The following is a 13,802-nucleotide window of genomic DNA, read 5'->3' on the forward strand; positions in this document are numbered from 1 at the left end:
GTAAACAAAACCAGACCGTTAAGGAAAACAGACCAACTGTTTGTCTCCGTAGCTACAGGCAGAGAGGGAGATCGCATCTCTAAAGGTGCCATCTCTAAGTGGATTGTTAACTGTATCCAGCTGTGTTACTCCCTTTCTGAAAAAACTCTTCCTTTCACGCCAAGAGCCCACTCTACAAGAGGCATTGGGGCCACTCTGGCTTTCATTGCAAATGTACTTCTTGACACCATTTGCAAAGCAGCTCCTTGGAGCTCTATTCACACTTTTACTCAGCATTACTGCATCAACGCCCATTCCAAGACAGATACTCAAGTGGGACAAGCGGTTCTAAGACATTTATTTGCTCATGACCCTTCTCACATCCCACCTCCTTCTTCTAACACTGCTCGCTAATCTATGCACAGCATGTGATCTAAGCAGATTACACAAGCCTCAGAAGGGATACATTACTCACCGTAATCGTATTTCTGATGCTTGTATCTGCTTAGATTCACATGCGAACCACCCTTCCTTCCCCTCTGAGAGAAGGCGCATGGATGCTTGAAGTCTTCTTTCTATCTGCTTGGATTTTCTGTACTCGCGCTACCTCATGTCAGAAAAAATACAATCTGAGGGTCCTAGACGCGTGAGGGATCATGGGTACAGTGGACATCACACTAGGGATAGTATTACTGGCACGATACATATCAATAAAGAAAACTGTGTTGCCAGGAAATATAGAGGTGTTTTGTTTCCTCTTAATTGCCGCAGGGACATTTTTCCCCTCGCAGCTGCTCACTGGAGTGCATTCCATCAGTTGCCTTTCCCTGGAAAAGCTTCACTTTGCTATATATATATAGATATATATATATATATATATATATATATATATATCTATATATATAGCAATCACTCACGCGATTCATATTTCTTAACTTGTTACCTATAAACACATACATTTTGCACTTACTACAAGATAACGGGAAGTTTACTGCCTCTTGCAGGCTGCCACGTTTTCACCAGGTCGAAAAATTCCGGTCAGGTATATTTATTTTCAATGATTTTATTTTCATCAATGTTCACTACGGCTAGATACTGCATGCAGTTCTGTGAGGGAATATATATATATATATATATATATATATATATATATATATATATATATATATATATATATATATACCCATTCCACTATTCTCTCTTCAGAAATATCGCACGCACCAACCACTTGCTTCACGCTGTTTTGTCAATTAATTCACTGTTGCTGGATGCATCGTGCAGCACCCACATGTTTCCCAGCCATGTGTTATATAGTTACTAGAGCAGCGTTTCACTGCTCTTTTCTTACTCACTACTGGTGCGTTTCCAGGCGCCATCTTGGGTTTCTTAAGTTCATGCTTTCAATTAGCTTGTATGGCACCATGATCTGTTTTTCAATTTGAAGTTTGTTAAACGCTAGTTTGTGTGGTCCATATTAGCATACATGCTAATATTCATATTTATTTCCTTGTTACAGAAATAATTTAACTGATTGAAATGTATCCTTTATTAGTTGAGACATGCATTTCTTCTGCGTGTTGCATTGCTTGGAAAGGATTATCATAATTCCATTCTATTTCCTTTTATTTTCATGGCCTTCTAGCGCCATGTGGGGCATAGTCAGCTTACAATTGTTTTGAAAAACGTCCGTTTCCACACTGGTTTAAAACTTGTCTGATCTACTAAACCTATCGTAGATTTCACAGTAGGCTACATCTAGACCCCACACCTGATGTATGTGTGTCTCACTTGCACAAGGTTAGTGACTGAACAGACCCCATTCGTTGGTGACGTTGAGCCCTTCTTTGACCGAATTTAGGTCAAAGATCCACTTTTGTTCGAGTTTCCTTAGTTTTAAATCTCGATTACCTCTTCGAGGGTGAATGGAAACTGTCTGTATAATGAACCAGTATACATCTTCCTGAGAATGTTTCACCTGTTTATAGGGTGCCACCAAAGGCTTGTCTACTACTGCGTTTTTCACACACGAACGGTGCTCGCAGAGCCTTTGTCGGATTGGTCTTTTTGTTTTTCTGATATATAAAGCAAGCAGCAATGGCACCTTATACCGTAGACCGCCCAGCTGGTTAGGCAGTTAGAGAATGTTTTCAGCTGCCAGAGACGCCCCTTCAGGTCTATCTCTTTGATGTTACTGGTTAGGTAGCACACTGAACAGTTGCCACATTTAAAGTGGCCAGTGACCGGGGGCAAGTTTCACAGGGTGGTTTGGGTGGGCTGTTTCGCTTTATTCAATGGGTATGTGTGAACTAATTTATCTTGTAGATTAGGCATGCGTTAAACACGGTTTGTTTATTTTGAAGTTATCAGTATTGATCACCCCCTAATTTTTTAGAATGCTTTTGCGTAGGTCATTGTTAATAGGTGAAAAGGAGGCGACACACGTAATTTTGTCCTCTGATTTTCGTCTGCTTTATTAAGCAATCTGCTCTATTAGCATGACTAGCTCTTTTTTGTGATCTACAAATAGTATGAGCAGGGTAGCCCCGTTCTTTCAATCTTAGTCCGATGTCTACTGTGCATTTCATACTCTTCTTTGGTACTTCAGTTGTGTTTAATACGCAGGAACTCCAGGTCGAGAGAGGCTATTTTTTCTTTATTGATGGTCATAGTGAAATTAATAGATGGTTCTTGTTGGTTCAGCCAAATTAAGAATTCACTTAACCTTTCCAATCCACCGCCCCAGAGCATAAAGATGTCAATATAGCGATCCCATTGATTTGAACAGCACAAAGGCTTTTACGTGTCTTTATTTAAAAAGACATGATAAAATAAACTGATATGTGTAAGGAAAAACAAAAGATTAGAAATAATTTGAAAAAAACTGCTAATATAAAAATCTGGTGTGGGAAACAAGTGAATTGAGTTTCTCTGCAGTGAAACCTGTGTTGTAATATGCAGAAGTAATTAATAAAACAAATGTTTTGCATCTTTTCTCCAATAGTGTGCAATAATAGCCACTGATGGGGTATTTTTTAGAAAAACACCATCTGAGAAACATCTTTTCACATGCCTAAAAGAAATTGGAGGTTAGTGCAAGATGCGCACAACGTAGGTAACAGAGATAACGTATAGGTACAGAGCTTGTTTTTAATATGCAGCATTGTTTTGGATTTTTTGCAGCATAGTACGCAAAGTTGATTATGTGCCATCAAAACACGCCAAAAACTACCACGTGTGTCAAATGAGGAGTGTCCTGAAGACTGGTCCAAGGGAGTTCACTATGTAGATTGGCTCATTAGTATGCTCAGATTCTTGAACCCAGAAACACGATAAAGTGTTGACATAAGTGTATAATGAAAATAGAAAGGGCAAATACATTAATATGAGCCTTGGACAATGTTACCCTCTAATACTAACCTTACCTTCGATCTCTATATGAAATATAAGTCGAGTTGGAAAGATTTAGATATGATTTGGGCATATATGTGTCAAAATGATGCTTGTATTTTCTGTTTTTAGTTTTATAAAATATAGTGGCTACTGATTAAAATATGATTTTTTTTTTCTAGTCCATTGTGTACCTCTGTCTAAATGATATGACGGCCCTGTGTTCCTTCTGTGTGTGGATATGTGCAATCTGAACACGTGAAAAGTGGGTAGCCATAATGTGGAATAGGTGGTTTAACTGTGCCCGTAGATTCCTGCAATTGCTTAAAATCAAACTGCTTGTTTCCACTTCTCAAGTCTCCTATTTTTGCAAGTCTCCCAATGTGCACGCACCCCGACTTGTAATCCCTGTTCGTCTGACATTACTGCTGCCAGAGGTGTTTGTGGCGATGTGTGGTCCCCAATTCCCCAGATTCTACAGGTCCGCTGCCATATTTGTATGCCTAACTCTACAAGATGTGGATAAGTGTGTACCTTCTGTCGTGCCACCCATACAAGGTCTTTCAGATATAACCTTTTTAACGCCGGCTGTAGGAGCGTTTTCTCAGCTGTGGGGGTCATCAACCATCACATGTATTATGTACTGCAGTTGACACGCTAGGAAGTACAGCTCAAAGTTGGGGATCCTTAGCGCTCCCTGAGCATAGGGTCTTTGCAACATGTTGAGTGCACCTCTGTGCCTTCCACCCTGCCATAGGAATCTCCTGCAGTCCCTGTCTAGCTCTCAAAAGAATTTCTTAGGTATGTTATATGGGATCTTCCCAAAGCATTGCATTCGCCTCGGTAGTGCTACCGACAAGGGTAACTTACACCACAAATGCTTTTACCTGGTCAGCCCCTCTCTAGCCTGAATGATATTGTGAACATCTTCTTGCTTATGGTCGTGATGTACTTTTAGACCCAGGTATCTGAAGGATGTCTTGCTTCATGGCAGGGATAGAATCAGCAGTTCTGTTTCACCCATAGCAGCCAGCTGTACCAGAGGGAATAGACAGGATTTGGTCTTGTTTATACCTATCCCGGACAGTACACTAAAATTATCCAGCACCTCTAATACATGCTGCAGATTCTCTTTAGAATTTAGTATATATAGTAACTTGTCATCCGCGTTCATGGAGGCGACGTGCTTAACCCGCACAATTTCTATGCCTGTATCCCTGTATTCCTGTTGTAGAAATGCTGCTATGGGCTCTACTGCAATTATGTACAGCATTGGAGATGGAGGGCAACCCTGTCTGTTACCTTTTTGTAACTCCCATCTTTCTGAGTAAGTTGTGCCTTTTCTGACCCTTGCCCTTGGTTCGGTGTATATTAACTTCACCCATTTCATATAAAGCGGTACGATTCTCATTCTGACCATTGTAGCATATATCCAGTCCCAGTGCACTGAATCAAATGCTTTGGTCGCATCCAATGAAGCCATGGCACAATGCTCCGAATTACCTCTTGTGCTACATATGGTGTAACCTTAAGTTCAGCGAGCTGTTTCTTCCCGGGACATACCCTGTTCGGTCGGGGGGGGGGTATAATTGTAGTTATTACTTTCCTGAGTCTATCCGCTAGTATTGCTGTGAGAATCTTGCTGTCCTGGTTTAGCAAAGACGGGGGTCTGCAGGCGCCACAGTCTGTTGCGCATTTGTTAGGTTTGAGGAGTGGAATGATTAAGGCCTCTCCTACTGTCTGGGAGGATCCCCGTTTCGTAGGCTTCATTGTATTCTCTGGCTAGGAGCAGCGCCAAGATACCTGCATACTCCTTATACTCCCCAGGCAAACCGTCCGGGCCCGGGATTTTACCCGAGGGCAGTGATCTTATTGTTGTTGGTACCTCCTCTGTGGTTATGGGCTCTTCTAGTGAGCTTATTTGCTGCTCCTCCAGGTTTGGCAGAGCAATAAGATTAAGTGCTTCTCGTAGCTCTTCTATACAGCCTGTCTGTGTTTCTTTGTACAGTTCAATGTAATATTCTTGAAACACTTTATTGATGCCAGCCTGCGTATTTTCTAATTTGTCTTCAGCCTTATGGATTGAGTATATTGGAGTTTTCTTATCGCTTCTATACAGCAAAGCTAACATCCTACCTGGTTTATCACCTTGTGCATGGCTCCTCTATGAATTTTGCATAGTCAAATTTGCCCCGCCTGTCTCAATGGCCAAGACACCTCTGTCTCAGTCTAATTTCTTCCTCTAGATGGTCCTCTCCAGCACTATCCCACTGCTCAATTTCAGCGATTTTCTTTTTTTTCTTCTGTTTCCAGTATTTTCTTGGTGATGGTTTTCCGAACCCACCTCACCTTGGCTATCATCTCTCCTCTTATCACTACTTTGTTTCCCATACCGTGCCCACTTGTTTAATGCCACCCTCGTTCACTTCCAGGAACTCCACTATGCTTTTCCTTGTGTGTTCTTTGAATGCAGTATCTACCAACGCTTCACTTCTGAGCTTCCAGTTGGGTATAGGCGGTCTAGGGGCAGTCATCGCCCATTTGATCAGCAGTGGTCTGACAGGACTCTAGCAAGGTATTCTGCCTCGACGAATTCCATCAAGCGTTCCTCCTCTGTGAACAGGTAGTCTAACCTTGTATATACTTTGTGGGGCAGAATAGTAAGAGTAGTCTCATAGATCGCTATGAAGTGCCCTCCAAATGTCTGCTAGTTGAGTGACTCAGAAGGGAGCCTAAGATCTTAGCTGGCGGGTCGGTCTTCTGAACCTATTGTCAGATCTGGCTACCATGGGATTTAGGGTACAACTGCAATCTCATCCCACCCCCATATCGTAACTGCGTTCCTATAGGGACCTAATCTTGTGTACAGTCACTTAAAGAATATTGTTGCATCATGAGTGGGCGCGTAGTTATTCACAATACATACTTCCCTGTTCTCTAGCATAGCATGTATGATGACGATCTTCCCTTATCGTCTACCTTGTGTAGGACTTTGAGTGGAATTGATGGCGCTATCCAAATGAGAACGCCTCTGGAGTATACCAAGTATGTGGAACCCACCACCACCACCCCTCCCCACTTTTTGGCCAGTTTCCCTTGTTTTAGTTCTTTCAGATGTGTCTCCTGAAGACGCGCAATCCCCACTTTATGCCTGCGCAAATAGGTGATCACCCTCTGTCTTTTGCCATAATTATTTAGGCCCCGGATGTTGCAGGTCATCATTTTGATGACTCCTATCATTGCATAGTAAGTTCCATAGGCTTCCGCTGGGCTGGTAATCTGCCCCGGACATTTACCTCATTTTTGTGTAGACTAGATGCTCTCATACCAGGCTTCTCACCCTCATCCTTGTTTAACACCCCCCCACCAATCAACATAGAACACCCCCAAACTGAAACTACCCAGCTATGCTATGCATGCTTAGACTTCCCTGCTTCTGCTCATAGAAACCCAGTCTGGGACCTGGCTCTTGGTGCCCAACGGGCGGGTACTATCCAGTACCCTAAATAAGTCTGGGGTAGCAGAGGGGTCTGCTGGTTACATCCCCTTTGCTAGGCTTCTGTGTCTCTCCTGTGGTGTTCTTGCATTATGTTCCAGCTTCACAAAGCAGACTGAACACTCTCTGACCATAGTAGTCTTCCCTCTGCCGTCAGCCTGTGCTGACGGTCAACTTATTTTGTTAGCTCTTCACGACAGTATACCATTATAGACTTCAAGAGCACCACCTGCCCCGTTCAGTTATACGTGATCCATTCTGCTGGGATCTGCATGCTGTCCATCCAGTCTTTTGCCTCAGACGGCGTTTCGAAGAACAAGGCCTTGCTGTTGTGGAGACTCTTCTATTTGGCAGGGTATATCAACATATATTTTAGTACTGCTTTACTGAGTCTTTCTTTGTATGAGATGAATTGGGCCCTCCTCTTTTGCACCTGAAAGGGGTAGTCCAGGAATATTGCTAGTTGGCAGAGGCTCTTTGTGTGCAGCCCCCTGATCTGGAGAAGGCCCGTATCTTCTCCCTGTCCCTGTAATTGACCTTGGCAATGGTAGGCCTGGGTGGAGCTCCTGGAGGTGGTTTCCTGACTAGCGATTGGTGCACTCGTTCTATAGTGAACCTGTGTGAGACCCCCGGGGCATAGCTCCTGCAACAGCAGATTTTTGATATAGTTGGTTGGGTCGGACCCTTCCATTACCTCTGGTTGGCCCACTATCCTAATGTTGCATTGTGCCCATCCTTCTGCATCTTCTGCTCGTTTTTCCAGCAATTTCACTTTCTGTTGCAGGATATGGACTTCCTTGGTTGTTTGCACCCGCTAGTATTTTCTTGCCCTTGTTCTTGCAGATTACTTGTACATCTTGCCGCAGCAATCCTACATCTATCCTAACTTCATAAATGTTGACTTCCAGGGTGGTTTATAGTGCCGCTATTGCATTCAGTAACTGTTGGTTCCCAGAGTCCGTTGTATCCTAGGGGCCCGTGGTTGGACTCTCTTCCTTGTCACCACGTCTGTCCTCAGCAGGGCCTGCTTGCCCTTTTGCGAATGTTTCCATCGTGGTTGTTTTGTTTGCCTTTGGATTTATTACCCTTCATTGCCATATGATTGCCTCGACACGCTCTTGAGGGCCGGCGGAGCGTTGTGGCGCCTTCACAACTTATTTCAACGTCCTTCTCAGTCTTATATCTGGGTAATTCGGGTCGGAGTTGAGGCAGCTGACTTGGGCCTCGGTCCGCACCTTGTTTGGCTGCCTCCAGGCTCGGCAGACGTGGCCTACTCCCCCTAGTAGGTGCTAGGTATGGCCTCTTCCCATGCACTTGCCCAGTACCTGCAGCGTTGTTTGCTATCACTCTGGGCCTGTGCTGCGCCTTGTGTCCCCAGTTGTGCCTGTGACCGCTTCACTCGTTCCCAGTATGGCCCAACCCGGACTCTGGGTAGCACCTCACGTAGACTACAGTCTAGGACCAGTGGCATTGTCCATTCACTGCAGACAGGGCTGGTTATGGCCTTGCCTGCTTTAGTTGGACGAGTCCTCTGTCACCCAGGGCCAGCGCTGAATGAAGAGAGCCAATTTGCACTGATGATTTTGTAACTTGCCCGCAAACCACACCACTCCAATCCTCAGCCCTGCGGTACTTCTATGTCTGCGCATCCCGCTGGCCAGTGCACAACTTAGTTCATGCTCCTGCTCGAGGGGCGTTTTATTGCCTGCAAGATGTGCCCCCCTCCTACACGTCAGCCTTGTGATAATGCATAGTAATTTGCAGCAGCAGGGCATTGATCAGGCAATTGCTCCTCTCCTTATCTTCCGGCAATATATCGCAGCTCTGGGCCTGGAGCAGCTGTGTCTATTGTGTATTGGCACTGTTCACAAAGGTTCCTGTGCTAGCAACCTCCCTTTATCATCAGCGACCCCCTGAAGTTTCTTGGGGGGGGTGTTGGGGTGAGGGTGCAGTTGCTCACCAGTCAAGATGTTTCCTGCTGTACTATCGTGCTATGGCCTCAGATTGTTCATAAGCTGTGAGGCCCTGGGAGCAGCCTGCTTCTGGGCCGTTTGGCTTTGTAATGCACTGGGCACGGGGCTAACGCTCCTGCCCTCCCCCACCCCCTGCTCCTTACCGTCAGTCCACCGCTGCCTTTCACGGCCTCCAGCACGTAGCCTGATGATGTACCCCGTGTTACTTACCGCGTTCATCCTCAGGCGCCGGTGGGGTGGGATCTCTTAGCTCCTCCATAATACGCGTGTCGCAGCAAGATCTCTGGCTCTCTCCCCATATCGTCAGCCGATTCGAGCAGGGCTCACCATGGGTAAGTGCAGCCACGGCTGTACACCTCCTCTGCAGCAACTTCAGGAACCGTATATTACTGCTCCTGCTTGGTTTGCCACACCGGCACTCTTTTCGCATGACCGCAGAGACCGCCTCATCGGCTTCTTGCAGGAGCTTGAAGCACCCAGCCAGCCCTATCCCTCACTTCCGCACTCCCCAGACTTGTCGAGCCGGCGGGGCCAGGTGTTGGGAACCGTGCCCTTATTACTGACGGCACTGCTGGAACGGCACAGCAGCATTCGCCCGGGCTATTTCATGATCGCTGCCATTTTTTTCGGGCTGGATTAGATTTCCGGATCGGAACACGGCATCTCTTCCAGACAGTGCTCTTCACTGTTACAAGAGCTCATGCACCTCCGTTGCAGAAGGTCTTATGATAGCCAAACTACTATGAATAGTTGCAACTCCTTTAATAGCTTATTTAATCTTGGATCTGCAGGAGCCTCATACAGTCAAGTCTGCTTCACATGGCAGTTAGCCACGCTGACCCTGTTTGTTCATTTGGTTATTCTCTGGTTTACTCTAACTACTGATGACCCCTAACAGGGTCACGGACATGCAAGGGGTGTGTGGGGTGGGGGGGCGGTTTATGGGATTGCTTGGCCTCTATCCACCTCCCCTTATGCATAGGCTTGCTCGACCTCCTATTGAGGTAAAATTTGCTAACCCAATATTTACAACAATGTTCCAAAGTTGTTTGTTTGATTTATTTGGAACTTACTACACGCATATGTATATGATCAATAAAATAGGCGGCCCTATTATGCAGGTGTCTAACATTGAGTCTTGCACAATACGTTGCTCCTTTGGCCAGTGGAATGGCGACTGAACTATGCCTGGTAACCCTTAACGCTCAGGGAATTGGCCATCCTATTAAGTAACGGCGGATACTTTATCATTTGCGGGACTTGCAGAGTGACATTGTGTTTGTGCAGGAAACGCACCTTGATGCACTTGAATCCAGGAAACTGTGTTGTGGAAGGGTCGGTACAGCCGCACACTGCCCACACAAGGGCAAAAGAGGGGTTTCCATCCTGATACACAAACGCACCTCATTCCATACCCGTCGTACGATTACTGACACAGGCTAGTTGTCCCTGTATGCCTTCCCTCAACTCAGACCTGCTCCGTCTGTAAGTGGCTCCGTCCATCTGACTACTTCTCAGCCGGGAAGACGGAACAATACTGCACCACGGCACAATGTCGCTGAGCCTCACAGCCTGGCTTCTGCAACCCTAGTTTGGGCATTACACTCACACTGGAATACAAGAAGATTCTGGCCAGAGCCAGGGCGTCCTACGCTGTCATGCTAGGCTCACAAGTGTAAGCGCTTCACAATGTGGTGCAGTAGATTACTCCTTTGCGCATCACAGCCCTGCAGCTCCTTCCGTACCTGCTTTCACTGACTCCTCCATCAAGGTGCACATGGCTGCCATTTCCCGGTACACCTGAACACCAGGCAAGTTATTGTTTTCGCACACGCTCGTCAAGGAGTTCCTCAAGGGCCTCTTCAGGGCTTTTCCGCCAGTGAAGGCTCCTGCTCTGGAATGGGAGCTCAACGTTCTGCTGACTAAAATGATGGAGCCTTCTTTCGAACCTTTACATCTGGCCCCTCTGAAGTTCCTTTCAAGGATGACTGCTCCTCAGCCAGGCTGGTCGGGGAGATTCAGGCGATCTCATGCAAGAAACCGTATTTGTCTTTCCATGCTACGAGGGTGGTGCGAAGGACCCACCCCACCTTTATTTCGAAGGTTCCTTCTGAATTCCATCTCAACAAGCCTTTGGTTCTACCAGTCTTCTTCCCGAATCCTTCGTCGCCCACTGAAGGGGCGTTGCATTTGCTGGACGTTGCTCGTTCCTTGAAATTTTGTGTCGAGCACAAAGGATTTTGGAAGACATCAACTCTAAGGCCCTGTCTAAGGCTTCCATCGTCTGGCCAACGGACCTCTACCTGGCCGGCTGTGAGCCAATTCGACCAGGGTCATCGCAGCGATGATGGCGCTTCTCTCTGGAGTGCCTCTGCTCGAAATTTGCAGGGCTGCGACGTGGAGGTCTTTGCACACCTTCACAAGATTCTACTGCGTCGACAGGGATTCCAGGGAGGAGTCACGGGTCGGCCAAGTGGTGTTGCGCACCCTCTTTGCTTAAGGTGAGTCTGTTCCAGGGTTAAGTATGTTGCTTCTATTGAGCCTTGCAAGGCTGTTTATATGTTCTGCTGTGTAATCTTATTCGTGTGCATGTGAATCCATGCCAGACCCCAGGCTGGAGAAGGAACGTGTTACTTACCTGAAACTCCTAGCTTGCTTCTGGCATGGATTCACATGCAAACTCTCCCTTCTTCCCCCTTTGTGGCTCTCCTTGGTTCATACTTCCACTTCACATGTTTGACCAAATCTGAAGATGGAGATTAGAGAGACCACTCATTGGATGGGGGCAGAAATTGTTCAGGTTAAAGCAAAACAGTTTTTTCTTTATCTGAGGATTCGTAGCCTGACGACGTGGAATATTCATGAGTATGTGAATCCGTGCCAGACCCATGCTGGAGAACAGGAGTTACAGGTACGTAATTTGTTCCTTCTCTTGATACTTCTCCCGCAGATATTCCTAATCACCCTACAATCCTACCCCGCTGTGAAGTCCCTGCAGTTAATGGCTAACTTCTTCTTGGGAGAAAGAGTGCGCTCTCGTCTATAGGGCTACCTTTCACCTTATCAGTGTTTCTGGATTGTTTTTTTGGCCCTTGTTCCTCATGGTTTAAAAAAAAAAACACAATCCATTGCTAGGGTTATTTTTTACTATGAGTTGTGGCTGATTAGCCGAATTGTTTGATTCTTCCTCTGTCAACTGAGCTTGGAGCACGGGGGAGAACTGAGGTACAGGGGCGTAGTGACTCAATATATGTAAGACTACCGACATCTCCGGCACTGACACATTGCGTCGAGGCAAGATGGGGTTGACGGCTGAGTCGAGTTGCAATACGCCCTGAGTTCTACAAGCAGCTGACGCTGGAATGGATATCTATCTGACGCGGAATCTGCGGGCGAAGAATCCATAGAAAGAACATTAGGGTAAGTAATTTCTCCTTCTCATGCATAGTAACGCCTTCAATAAAGACCACTTAACATTTTCTGCCCAACAGAAATCGTGACCGGATATACGCTTGCGATTAATTGCTTGGTATAGTATTTAAGAGGGCACTTAACCACGCCGAGATTGTATGACCTGCTGCTTTCAACTGATCCGATAGTCTCGTTCTGCAGTCTCTTTGCCCCACAGGGGAAAAACCTGTCATTCCATTTTTGGTCCTGTACCTGCTCCATTAACCCTGTCCTCGTTCCTCTATGGAGGGGGTCAACCTGAGTTCTTGAAATGTGGCATGTAGTTTAATGTGCACAGCAGTCCAGAGAGAGCAATGTGTATATAGGAGATGACTTTTCCGAATGGTTCTTGAAACGCTTCATCAGACTAGATTGCTCATTCTAGTACTAGTTGGTCTAATGAATGATTTTCTTTTTTCACAATCAGCTCAGCAGTGCGGACTTGAGAGAGCCGTTGGAGAAGGAAACTCTTAAACTGAGGGAGCTGAAGGAGAAACTGAGAGCAGCAGCACCTGGTAATGCTTAGTCTTTCAGGGCTTCAACATAGGCCTTTTATTTTCATGGCTCATCAGCCTAGTCTCTGACCAACATCTTAATTGAGTGTGTTTTTCTTTTCCCCTCTACTTAGCAGTTGCTGTTATTACCCCCGAGGAGGAGTGGGAGGCGATGTTACCAGAGGTACAGTCCAACCTGCAGATCTTACTGCAAGGTCCTCCGCAGGAGGAGGAGGAACAGGTTGATGGCATTGGGGAAGACGAGACCGCTCAACAGGTCTCTGAGCGTATTACACATCTCCTGAAAAAGACCAATTACAAGTGAGTCTCTAGAATTGTGCTCCCCTAGATGGTCTGCATGCCTCAGAACTCTCACCTTGCGCTCTGCTTCTCCTTCCTCAGGCACGCCATTGCTCTTGTACAGAAGGCCACTCAGCACTTCAAGGACAGCATTCTATTTCTGGAAAAAGAGGGCCAGCAAGAGACCCAGATCTTGGGAATACTGGAGAAGCTTTTCACTGGTAAATGGCTTTTATGTAATTGGTTTAAATCTCCAGGCACCACCTACAGCGTTGCAACGTCTTTCACAGACTTCTACTTTAAGGCAGGTTTTTCTTTTGCATGACAATTGTAACCTTCCTGTGCAGTAGCCATATTGCCCTCCTTGATTGCTCTCATCTACTAAGGGTTTTATCGGCCCAACTGTTTTCTATTAGGGCTGTAGGAAACTACAGCTCAAGTCTGTTCAGGGTGGGTGGTTGCAGAAAAAGCAGTGGTGTAAAGGAGAAGTGAGGAGAGAATTGCATGCTCTCAGGGCCCCTTGTGTGATCCTCTGATCGGAAACTGTCATCGGAGTCTAGAGCACTAGGGTTTAAGAACCCTAAGAAGGGAACTAAGGGTTTAAGTCCTAAAGAATATTCAGGTAGAGGTAAGGTTTACATGTTACAAATCTGTCGCTGAAAAGATTGGCTCTTCCCGCCAAGCTCCGCCGTGTGGCCCATCACTTTGAATCCTGGTTTTAGC

At 46.0% G+C, this 13,802-nt stretch overlaps 1 protein-coding gene across 2 annotated transcripts in view; it reads left to right on the plus strand.

Annotated features, from left to right (window-relative positions):
• Positions 1-13,802, plus strand: part of NCAPD2 (non-SMC condensin I complex subunit D2) — a 565,387-nt gene that overhangs the window by 142,284 nt on the left and 409,301 nt on the right. The window contains exons 12-14 of one of the 2 annotated variants that reach the window (XM_069650673.1): positions 12,713-12,800; positions 12,914-13,100; positions 13,182-13,300. In XM_069650673.1, the coding sequence (XP_069506774.1) occupies positions 12,713-12,800; positions 12,914-13,100; positions 13,182-13,300 (394 nt within the window). The remainder of the gene's footprint in view (positions 1-12,712; positions 12,801-12,913; positions 13,101-13,181; positions 13,301-13,802) is intronic. The other variant, XM_069650674.1, reaches the window with a different exon arrangement.

This window comes from Ambystoma mexicanum, chromosome 3p, assembly GCF_040938575.1.
Source record: "Ambystoma mexicanum isolate Mex_15411 chromosome 3p, UKY_AmexF1_1, whole genome shotgun sequence".
Taxonomy (NCBI): Eukaryota; Metazoa; Chordata; class Amphibia; order Caudata; family Ambystomatidae; genus Ambystoma; species Ambystoma mexicanum.